Below are 12,486 nucleotides of genomic sequence, written 5' to 3' on the forward strand. Positions count from 1 at the left end.
TGAGATAATCTTTGTATCCTGAATGGGTTAAAAATGCCCCAACGCCAAGAATGAGTTACTCGTAAAATAAAGCATTGTAGTGCAACATCCCGTGGTGAATTACATCAGAGTGATTGTTCTCTGGTAACACATGGTGTGTAATCAAAAATTTAATACAGCGGAAGAAGAAAGGCAACTAGGACGCTGAGCAGCGCCAAGAAGAGTTCCATCTTGACAGGCCAAGTCACTTTATTATTTCCACTAATATCTCAGAGCTCCCATAAAAGAGAAACTACACATTAGGGGGCGGCCATATCTTCCCAAGAAGCTCCTCCAAGCGCTGTGCTTGGTTCGCATACCCTTCCAGTCCGGCAGCCAAAAGCTCTTTAGCCCCAGGTCCCATAGCTGCTGAAAAGCTCTCTTGGTCCAACTTCACTAGCTGTACCAAAAAAAGGAGAGCAATGTGATTCTGTACCTTAATGAGAGCAAATGCTAATTAGATTCTAAGTGCTACCAATTATACATTGGCATCCAATGAAAGCACAGGTCCCACACTAGAGGACAAATGAGTCATAATCTTAATTATTCAGCCTTATCTTGGATGTGCTTTTTATATAAATGTGCGCATGGGCACGCACGGATGTGTGAAGCAGTACCAAAAATGGCAATAAAATTCTAGGTTCTACCAATTACACATTCACATCTAATGAAAGCACGGGCCCCAGGCTGTAGTTAGACCAATGATTAATTGGTCAGCCTTATCTTGGATGTGCTTTGCATGTGTGTGGTCAGGCAAATAATGACTCGTGGGATGTTGGTCTGTCAGAACATAGTTTGTTCATAGATTTTATTTGTACAAAATATGAACTCTGACAGTACTCTGACAGCATGGTGGAACCTGGAAAAGAGATGAGTGTGTCTAAAATGACTAGATCTTCAGAACTTGTTTCCCATGTGTATGTGTCGAGAGCGATCAGGCAAATAATGACTCATGGCATGTTGGTCTGCCTGGAACATAGTTTGTTCATAATTTTTATTTGTTCAGAATATAAACTCTGAGAGGCAAATAATGAGTGTCTCAAATGACTAGATCTTCAGAACTTGTTTTCAGTGTGTGTGTGTGATCAGGCAAATAATGACATGACATGTTGGTCTGCCGGAAAAAAATTTCCTCATAGCTTTTATTTGTAGAGAATGCGACCTCATACAGTATTTGCCTGACTCATGGCATGTTGGTCTGCCGGAACATAATTTCTTCATAGTTTTTATTTCTAGAGAATACGAACTCAGACAGTGTTTGCCTGACTCATGGCATGTTGGTTTGCCAGAACATAATTTCTTCAGTCTTTATTTGTAGACAATATGAAGTCAGACAGCACGCTAACAGCATAGCAGAACAAGGAATAGAGATTTGACTCTGTGTAGGACTTCATGTTCAGAACTTGTTTCCAGCGTGCGTGTGTGCATGTGTGAACAAGGAAAAGAAATTTGACTGTGTAGGACTACATGTTCAGAACTTGCTTTCAGTGTGTGTAGGACTACATTTTCAGAACTTGTTTTCAGAACCAGAAAACTTTGCAACATGAACCTGCTAATTTGTTGGGACAATGGTTGTGTATTACAAACATTGGTCATAAAACGATAAAGCTCCCTCCTTGAATGGGGTCGTTATCAATGTAGGGTATGTATCAAGGTGGTCCCTTGTTAGGAATCTTACGAAAATAAAAGACTTACTGCTAGGAATCTTTCCAAAATTGAAAAAGACAACCAATCTTACCTCTTCTTCACTAAAACTGTATGCGGTGGCAGAACTAGGAGACATCCTCCTAACAAATGAGTACTTCTCATCAGGATAGGTGAGAGATTCTTTGAGAGACTGCAATATCTTCAGAGGTGCAATTATATAATCAACCCTAACAACAAAGAACTGAGTTTAGTTCATAATGAACTCTAAGAACAACAATTGCAACATACAAACAAAATATATGAGAACTGAACTTACCCAAGAAGGCTGAATATATCCTGTTTGTTGCGGATTGCCGCTGCCATCAATTTTGATCTATGCCCATATTTGTGAATGTAATTGTATGCTTTTGTTACCTAAACATGCATAAATAGACAATCAAAAATCTAAAGAGAATTCAGCCAAAAATTTGTCTTTTTGGCCGTTTCCATGGTTACATATTCAAAAATCTACTTTAAGCTGAATAAGTAAACTCACTGCCCTACTCATGGAGCTATTACTAGAACATATTTTTGAAGCAAATTAATGCATGATGGTCCATAGCCTATTTAAGTGCTTCCTCTATACAATTTAGATAGATTGTACCATCATGTTAGAAGTCATCCCATCTATCTCATCATACAAAACAGCAAGCATAATTCATCACCTTTGAAGAGTTGTTTTGAACACCCCCCATCCTTGTTAGCACACTGGGTAACTTTTCATCAGATGAGAACAACTACATCCAGTGTAACCCCAGAGTAACCTGATTATTATACACTATAAGATGCAACAGTCTTAAATGCGATCCCCACAGGAAGAACATACATGAATGTAAGGGTGGCTGGTGATGGAGCTGGAGCATAGAAGAACATTAATAAAAGTTATCTTGGTGAACATGTGATTGCAAATGCACACAAGAGCATGCACAATCATCAATTATAAATCTTTTACCCAGTAGATGACCACTTCTTCCCAAATTAAATTCACATCATAATTGATATACACTTTACATGAAATTCTCATTTCAGAGTTAGAAAGCCAATTAGCAGTACCACTACATCTACTAAGCATGATGAATTAATGTGGAGAAAAAAGCTCCAAAACGGCATATTAGAATGGATCTTCCTATTTGAAGTTGTTAAGCAAAATATATATTATACAAAGAATTCAGAAATGCATCTTTGAGATAACAAGAACTAAAAAAAGAAAAAGATGGAACTGACCAAAGCCAGTCCAGGATCTTCTCCTTTCTTGCAAGCAGCTTCTATCTCAGGATCACCAGAATGATTGCGAGACCAATCCTGCAATAAATCTCATCACAACTATATTCTACCGCTATCTAAAATATGCACACATTGATACGAAGAATTACCCTAATGCGACCGACAAATATTTGGATGACAGATGTGCCTGCTTGAGCTGCAGCTGCTACTTGAGCAAAGCTGCACAAGGATATTGAAACCATCATTAGAACAAGGACATCAAGAACTGTATCGATTAGAACTATTTCAGAAAACAGAAACATCAAGGGAACATGATCGTCAAAATTTCCAAGCTCAGTTAGAGTTACTTATTGTAAAACCCAATCACCTTACCAGGATGACTGAAGCAGTCAATTACTAAATAGTTCACCATAATGTACAAATTGTGAAATATTAAGTTGTGCCTGGAAATTACATCACTTGTTATCTACCTTGAATGCTCAGTAAGCTTAAGAGAAAGTAGAAGGCAGTGCAAGCTATATGATTGTCAGATCTATGATTTTATTTTAGTGCATCAAGGGTGCCCTAGTTATGGCTGAAATAATTGACATATGTAGGAATATGAATATGACATCATTTTTGACAATATTAATAAGAAATTACTGTCAATTGCACCCTAGAAAGTAACAAGATTGACAAATCTGTAGATAACATGCAAGATGTGATTAAAAAAAATGGATTAGCAACATGTATAGGCATGAAATACAGTAAATGCCCGTTTATGATATCGATATAGTAAAGGAATAAGTGCCAGCTATCAAACACCAAAAAAAGCAATTCCTCTAATAAGAAAAGGTTCGGTGAGAAGCATATGTTGACTGAACCATTGCTAAGGAGATTAAGCTTCTACGACCCAAGGGATAAGAGAAAGCTTCATAAATAAAGTCCCATATAGGAAGTATAATTAGATGCTCTACAATTTGGACAACCTTCTGGCTGTTATTCGCACTATATTGGCTCTTTCAAGGGGCGAGGAGTAAAAAAATTGCTGTTTGTTCTAGGATGAAATCTAAGGACCAGGATGCTGATGAACATTATGTCAACGGAATGAATGTGAAATGTGGAGCCACTATGAATCAGAAATTGAAGGGAGCACTATAACTAATTGGTCGAGGTTCTCAAACCTATCTCTGCTTATTTAATTAGAACCAACATATGCAGATTACTGAGAGTCTCATGTCTGCCCCATACACGAATAAACAGATCTCTAGAAGCATGAGGTAGTTATTTGCTTATCTGTCTATTTGAAGGTGAAAGCTTTAAAGGAACTCCTAGATCTCTTTTTTATAGAATTTGATGGTGAAGAAGTAGAAGTAGTGAACATGAGGTATGAGAGATCATCATTTGAATTACCAATTTGTAAAGAATGTGTACTATCAAGCAAGAGGTATCCTAGCATGGTAGCACCCTAATGTGGATTGAGAAGCAATCAGGAAAAGAAGCTCTACCTATCTGCTAAGACATGCAAAAAAATGCCATGGAAGTAGGAAAGGGTTAAAATGGTAGAAAAGATGCTTTGGGAAAAAGACAGCTTAGCATCCTCAAATTCAACATTTAGAGGAACAGAAGATTCCCAAATGGTTCTTACAAAATTCTGAGAGACCAATAAAGACCCTATGCACAAGGCAAACTGGCAAGGCAATATTACGGTAAGGGCATCTAATATATGCGAAAAGATACAAGACCAAATCAGCTGAACCGAAAGAAAGTCCTCACAATAATGTCATATACACAACATTGCAAAAATGATTGCAGAATCTACAGCAGTAAAGTCATTGAAAATTGGATAAAGCATGCAGATATCTGAGCTTACTGCTATCTTAGGTTGTAAGAGATTCACTTTGCTCAGCAATACTGAAATTGCAAAAGGGCATCTTGAAAAATAGAAGTCAGGCATGGAAACATGAAGTGATTACTAAGTGTTGGAGGCAGGTTAGAAAGAGAAAAACATGTTAGAACTCTAACAGGAAAAAACCTTTATAACAAATTTCCATATTTCGAACCAGCAAATTGGGATGTTCTTTTCCATAATAGTTGTGAGAAGAAAAATGAGGGTGAGACTAGGAGACAATGGATTATCACTTCCTGCAGTAAAGACCAGAGGAACTGCTAGCCATGGTAGGCCTGCTCATTCTCATTATCCTCGTTGCAATAGGTCTTGGAATGTCAAGAGGTCCCAATTGAAATGTAGGAAGAAGGCAAGTGATAAACTCACTAAGAACTGCACATTAGGTATGGGCAGGAAAGGTCTTCTAAAGCAAGAAATTTTTGGAAGGACACAGTAAATAAAATTGTAATTTGTCAAAAAAGGCATTTCTGTAATCAACAACGATAATTAGATGATTACTAGCACTGATTATATTAACTTTTTTCCGTCAAAATGCTTAATTATATTAACCTTCTTCATGAAAGAGCTGAGCTATGAAAGGATCTGAAGGCATTCTCGAGTAGCTTAAGATTCACAGGCAGTAACGGATGATGTCAACTAGGGCTAAAATCAGAGGGCAAATTGGGACATTGCATTTTGTGATTCAGATGATCTTCAAACCATAGATAAACCATAGACAAGTAGAAGTGAGGAGTCTGATATGACTACCAAGACTCAGAAGGATAAGCCATCTGAATGGAATCGTTATCTGCCTTGGTGACGTACATGGGCATAGCCTGGCATTGAATAAATTTGTTTTATACAATCTCGAGCTGGAAAAAAAGTTTGTGGCTAAGCTGGATAGGTTTTCTGCAAACACGAATAGATGGACCTCTTTCCCTGGTTCCTTCTGCACCTTTCTGCCACCAAGCATCAGCAATCCTGCCAACTTACACCTTAATTCACCTCAAGGGCAAATAAGATCTATTTCAAGTGTTTAAACATATAAACTTCTGCACCTTATTTCATGGATGTTACAAGAAAGGCAGTGTTGATGTCAGCAAACCCTCCATTTACTTCCACTACAGAGCAATGGAGATAAGGTGAAGTTGCAAATCAAGAATCAATATGGATGTCATCAAAAGGAGATAATAGGGTACAAATGTTTCCACTTGTTAGCGAATCATGTTTGGAATATATACTTGAAAACTAAGAATAGTTTTAACTGCCTTTTTCTGATACAAAAAAAACTATATGTTAAAAATCCATACAAATACCTGTAAACAAATGTCAGGTGCGTTTGTATTCCTTCAGATTCCAGAACCCGTGAAGCTTCTATCCCCTGAGTCGAAAATGAAGATTTAGGTTATAGATGAAACAGACAAAGATCAAAAATTACACCATGTCACATATTTTTAACCTTTCAAGCTAGGGGAATTAGGGAATGAATGACAGGTATCTCTCACCTGCCAAGTTGAAGGAATCTTAAAGAGAAGACGCTCTGGAGGGACATCTATTTCATAGTACAACTTCATTAGATCACGCACCTGAAATTTTTTTTAACATGATAAAACATGACTATGCCTTGGTTAAAGAAAAATAATGAGCAGAATTTTATAAAATTTCCCTTGAGTAGATTATTTTAGTACATTCTATTAAAAATTTGGTTAGCAAGCAAGGAGACAAGATTATAGCCAAACTTGTATTGTTTAGACCAAAATGTAACAAAAGCATCTGTCTTACCCGTAAAAGAGATGCAATAAAAATACTCAAAAGGTATAATTAAGAAGCCTAACACTATCCTAAACTTGGGCAAAAGGTCATAATAAAACTAGGGCAAAAGGTCATTTTTTTTTGAAAGTTTTCAGTGTAGAGGAACACTTGAGTTTAACTATATATTGTTTGCGAAAATTATTGTAAATTAGGATATCATACCAGGATTTTTTTATTTAGGTGGGAAAAATAATGCAAATTAGGGTATCGCACCATGAAATTTTGATTTAGGTATAGCTTTCATTCTTGCAAGAACGTATGTTTAGATTGGTTTCACAGTGAAACAGGGAATGAAATCAAGAAAACAGGAATTAATAGCGAAAAACATTTGACAGCCAATTAATGGAGTCATTACAACCATCGAAGGTCAGGAGTCATCGCCGAAGTATTTAGAAGAAATCGTTATTATATATGGGCTCTGTGCTGGTCAAAGCAGCAAATTCTCTAATTTTCTTATATATATTTAAAAATGATGCGAAGTATTGCATCTGCTAGAATACAGAGTCTAGAGAGGGTCAATCGCAACCTTTTATTTTCTGATCGGATTTACTCTTGAGGAACTCTTACAGCAAATTTATATACCTAAATGTATCCAAAAAAAAATTCATACAGCTGGTATCATACAAAAGCCCCGAGAATAAAGAAAATAAATGAATTCAGGAAGCCATAAGTGTTGGGGTCACATAAAAGCATGGTACGCTGTACCGACCCGAATCAGGCGGTACGAGATGTACTGTACCATACCAATTTGGTATCGATTTTCGGTACGGATGATGTACCGATGCTCGGTACGCTAAAAAAATCATGTATCGTACCGTACCAACACTGTACCAGCATGGCACCGGTACGGAGTCCAGTACAAAGATGGCAAACCTTGCATGAAAGAAACGAGTTTGGCCAAACAACCCAAGTTTCTATCCTTCTAGGCACAAGAATCTTTAATATTTCTAACCTGAAACTATGTCAATTGCATCGTGCAAGACATATCAGAGAAGTTGGCCGCTTTGCTAATGGGAAAAGTGCAGTCTTTCTAAGAAGATGATGGAAACTTCTTTATTTAAACTTGGTATTCTTTTCTCAAAAGCCTAAAATTTCACTTTTGCATGACGCGTAGTGCAACAGAAGGGCCAGTCACTTCAACGAAAAAGTGGCTGCTTAGTATGCCTTCTAAAAAAACATGGCCTATAAACTTTCTCTAAAACAAGTTTATTCCTCAGAAAGCAAAATGGGGAAACCAGTTCAACTTCTCAATGACCCAGCAGTATCCAGCACCCTCTGCCTCTTCCATGCATTACAGTCTTCACCCATGACTAATTGAGTACTGTGACCTAGCTATTACCCATTGTGATCCAAGTCTCATACTCTAAATATCCCTGTATTGGCTTTTGCAATCAAATCCAGTACACTCTTATAGAGGTGAATAACAAACCAAAATTTCTAAACAATGTCCTTCAGGGGAGGAGCTACAATAAAAAAGAAAAAAAGAAAAAAAGAAAAAGAGAAAACATATTAAAGAATAGAAACAAAAGAGAAGACAAAAGAAAGAGGGGAAAGAGACTAAAGAAACAGTTTGGTCTCACACTCTAGATATCCCTTTTTCTTTTATTACAAAGCTAAGGAAATCACTTAGCTGCTTAAGAGACAGATTAATCGATCACTAAAGGGAAATAAATCATGTATTTGCCCAGGGGAGGAAAACCTCAAGTATAACTCTTCCAAAATTACATAGAGTATGAACATTATAAACCCACTAATAAAAAAATTGCTACCAATATTTCAACTAATTCCCCCGAAAGACCAACCATCTCAGCTTGCCAAGGTGTATAACTTGCCTTGTCGAAGTTCCCAACTTAACAAATTGAAAACTTAAATCCAAAACTTAAAACATGGGTGGAAACTTCTTGTTTTTCAAATATGTTACCAGGACAAGTGATAATCAAGCTCCTAATGCTTGGTTTTCTCAAGTAGTGTCAGAATAGTCGTCCAATGTAGTGAAACCCTGATTATTACAGAAGTAATGACATCCAATCCAAATTTTCATTCCAAACAACAAATTTTTAAAGATGCTCACAGTCTGCGTGCAGCATGTCCCGTGGCTTACTATTCAGCCTTTACATTTGAATAAGCAACAACACCCTGTTTCTTTGCACTTGTGAGAGTAGTCAGCCCCAAAATACACAACAGCCTGCCATTGGTCTTCTATCCATTGAAGAATCTCCCAAGTCTTCATTACATATAATGCCTTATAAAAGATCCCTCTTCCTGGAACACATTTTCAGATCCCTCAATAAGTGAATTAGAGCTTCAGAAATTAGACGTTACGTGTCCATACGTAAATAGACTTTCAATACTCATAGCGACAACAATTGCAGGTCTCATAGTTGTCAGACAACCAAGTAATAAATGAAATCTTCCTAAACCAGTTAAAGAACTTTTTGCTGCAGGGGCAATAGCCTAGCAACTGAGAGGGGGAGGTTCCATTTTTGAATCATAGTGCAGTGTGCATGATTCAAAATGCAGGTGATGGGAGTGCAATCTGCCAAGTCAGCAGTCCAGATAGTGGGGGTTAACATGATTATACATGGTGCAATGCAACTCAGGCACCAATCCCTTGTAATATACCATGGTTAGAATGTAGTTTAAAATTAGTTTAGTCCTCACATGGCCAATATGTAAAATGTATCCATCATACGGGCTGCTTAGCGAGTGGAATGAACTAAAGACAAAAGAAAAGCTAACAATTCCATTGACTAGAAGCTACATATTAGGGCCCGACGGATATTGACTAGCTTACCACCTGAAATAAAACATTATTATGAAAAGATTGCTACATGTCCATTGTAGAAGATCAATCTCCCATCCAGAAAGTGCTACTTCAATGTTCAGGAAATAACAAAACTTTTTCAGGTTTTTTAAGATATTTGAAAACAATTTCGACCATTCAACCCCAAAATATTGTTCCCTGCTATGATCATTATATGGAAATGGCTTAACCTAAATGAGCCAACATGAACCACACATTCCCACTTATAATGTGATGCGTGCATGAATTAGATGCAAGGCCCATTGTAAGGGAGTGAATTATGTAGCTCTCATTGCAAGTGAATGAGTTCTGCATACACATCGGTGTATGTCTACCACTCCGATTTCATAATATTTTTGAAGGTGAAATTAACAATGATGCTCCTTTAGAATCTTGAACTCACAACCATAACTGAAATGATCAAATGACACTTTGATTCGAAATAATCTAAAGATTGATTCTGTCAGTCCACATACCTTTGATCCCCCTCCCAACTCCCCACCCTTCTAATAATGAACCCATGCTGTTCTATTTATATGCTTTCTCTTGCAAATCTAATTGAGGGTAGCAAAAAAGTAAGCAAACACACAATTGAGTCAAAAATTCCAACTTACCGAGTCAAAGATTATAAATTTACAAAAGTCTTGTAACAATCTACCTCGTATGCTCTTTTGCATTATTTTACTACTAACCATGCTTCAAAGTGAAGAGCATTTTCATTTTAATTGTTTTTCTATCAATGAGCTTGAAAAGACACCTCGCAAAAGTAGTTTAGGAAGCAACACAAAACAGAACAATGATATATGACATGACAATGCACCATGTGTGTCTATTTAATGTCTTTATCCATTTATGTGCATACAACCTTCATCTTTTCCTCCAACCAAGAAAACTAACCTCTTTTTTTGCTACAAGTAGAGTACCTTATCGACACCCACCACATCACTGATCTCAGAGACCTTTCTATAGCTTCCAAACAAAAAATGGTAAACCAACACTTATATCCACCTAAATTATCTGTCAAATAGCAGCTGGAAAAATATGTGGAAAATGGTTTTGAGATCAAATGTATCACATACAATTGATTTTACTGTAATCCTGCAAACATTGAAAAAGTAGGTGAGAGATAGGAGATCACGAATACCTAAAATCTTAGACAAGGTACGCCGTCTCAGTGCCAAGCTCCCTACCGGTGCCACCTTGTTGCTATATCGATACATCCAATATGGCGGGCTAGTTTGGCATACTGAATGTCTGTACGTCCTCTGCACCATGTACCAGTACCAAACCGGTACGGTACAGTACACTGTGTACCGTTCGGTATGGTATACTGTGTACCATCCGCGTTGGTTTAATTAAATGATTTCGCCAAACACTAAACTGAACGAGCCCTGTACGGTACATTGTGTACCGTCCGGTACGGTACAATATGGCATACCATGATCTTATGTGAATAATCTCATTCCTAAATGTCAGATAAATGGCCTAAACAGAAGTATAGCATAATTGGGCTTGTATTAGACAGATAATGGTTGAAGACAAAAATAAGCAGCATACAGATTTGTAGCTGCCAAAACTGGATTGTGGAACAGTAATATCAGTTGTCATGTTTTTCATGGCCCAATAATGGTCAGTAAAATAACAAACTGAGTTAGCCATCTCGTGAAGCCCTATTAAAGCTAGTACAGTTATGATCAGCAAAAGAAGGAATTAAAAATATTAGGTAGGGTTGATGTAACCTAAACCAATTTGATCCAGCTTTTTTTGGCTCACAGAAAAGCTACTTATTATCTTATTAAAGTAATAAACACCTAATAATGTACTCTTATCAAGTTACACTGAAATTTGGATTAGTCCATTAATAAGGGGACAGCTGAAGAAGCATGTCTAGAGTTTGTAACCATACCTTCCGAACAATGCCATGTATATCGTAAGCCAGACGAGCATCCACTTCAGTTGATACCCGACCGGGGACTAATTTAACCAAGTCAGCTCCAACATTCACCATCGCCTGCAAGCCAATAGAATTAAATGTCTTCCTTAAATCACCAGAAACCCAAAACTGCAGCCACTGACCTTATCATAGAAGCAGGACAGTCTGTCATTGGGATTCTGCTGCTCATAGCATTCGCTATCCACCAATGCAGTCTCTATAGCACTCTACAACCCAAAAATCCATCCATGTCAAACCAATCAAAAAACAAGCCCTTCTTTTCTTGCACAAGATTAATAGGAGAGGCCAATTAAGTTCTCCTGGATGACTAACATCCAGTTATCGACAACTAATTCCCGAAAAGCCTGAGCATTCTCCTCACCCTGAACTTGGTGTCGGGAAGGCCGGAAATACCCAAGAGGAGGGAAGAACTAACAGTGGCGGCTGTCGGTGGAAACCTATAACCCCATTTAAAGAATTAGATAACTAGTCAAGAAGACAGAAGAGGCTGGAAGCGAGAATAATTGACGAAATGGAAGAGAGAATCTTGCCTTTCGAAATCATCGAAAACGACGGTGTCCGGAACGATCTCGCTGAAACTGGACACGGCGTCCAGCTCGGTGGTCAAATCTTGATATCGAGAGAGTGGAATTAGAAAAATAAAGCGATCCAGAAAAAGAATGAGAGATGAGGGAGGAGGGCATTTTTAACCAGTATCGATTGTTGAGGATGCGTTGCTGATGGAGGCGTACACCCTCGGCACAGATCGTCGCAGAGTCGAGACTAGATTTAAGGGCAGCCGAAGGGAGACATTGCATCTCGCGAACTGTTTCGGTCCCAAAAAGATAGGAAACGGTTTAGATCCCAGCGCGCGCGCGACAGAGAGAGAGATGAGATAAAAACCTTCGAAGTGGTGAAGAGAGTGGACGAACAAGGAGGCAGGGAGACGGCCATTTCCGCAGCTCGCCGGTGCTCAGCTGAGAGACGCCAATCCGATCGCTATAATAATTTTGCTGATTGCTGCTGTTATGCCCTACTTTGGAATCAGATAATATAGATTAAATGATGTAACAGCACATAGCGATGCAACTGAGTCTTGGAAAGCCATTATAATCTACCAAAGAGCAGAATAAATTACAAAGG

General features: G+C 37.9%; 1 protein-coding gene across 5 annotated transcripts in view; it reads right to left on the minus strand.

Annotated features, from left to right (window-relative positions):
• Positions 1–12,486, minus strand: part of LOC103705163 (Aldolase superfamily protein) — a 19,070-nt gene continuing 6,584 nt past the window's right edge. For 4 of the 5 annotated variants that reach the window (XM_088718629.2, XM_088718631.2, XM_088718630.2 and 1 more), the window contains 13 exons: positions 12,247–12,376; positions 12,055–12,169; positions 11,895–11,973; positions 11,726–11,801; positions 11,487–11,570; positions 11,317–11,421; positions 6,301–6,381; positions 6,112–6,176; positions 3,078–3,147; positions 2,929–3,006; positions 1,982–2,079; positions 1,757–1,892; positions 1–418 (listed from right to left, as the gene is read on the minus strand). In XM_088718629.2, coding sequence (XP_088574755.2) covers positions 272–418; positions 1,757–1,892; positions 1,982–2,079; positions 2,929–3,006; positions 3,078–3,147; positions 6,112–6,176; positions 6,301–6,381; positions 11,317–11,421; positions 11,487–11,570; positions 11,726–11,801; positions 11,895–11,973; positions 12,055–12,169; positions 12,247–12,297 — 1,185 coding nt within the window. In that variant the 5' untranslated portion in view covers positions 12,298–12,376 and the 3' untranslated portion in view covers positions 1–271. Of the gene's footprint in view, positions 419–1,756; positions 1,893–1,981; positions 2,080–2,928; positions 3,007–3,077; positions 3,148–6,111; positions 6,177–6,300; positions 6,382–11,316; positions 11,422–11,486; positions 11,571–11,725; positions 11,802–11,894; positions 11,974–12,054; positions 12,170–12,246; positions 12,380–12,486 lie in introns of all 5 variants that reach the window. The other variant, XM_088718632.2, reaches the window with a different exon arrangement.

This window comes from Phoenix dactylifera, chromosome 3, assembly GCF_051530095.1.
Source record: "Phoenix dactylifera cultivar Ajwa chromosome 3, Ajwa_hap1_PhDact_Kaust_v1.1, whole genome shotgun sequence".
Classification (NCBI taxonomy): domain Eukaryota; kingdom Viridiplantae; phylum Streptophyta; class Magnoliopsida; order Arecales; family Arecaceae; genus Phoenix; species Phoenix dactylifera.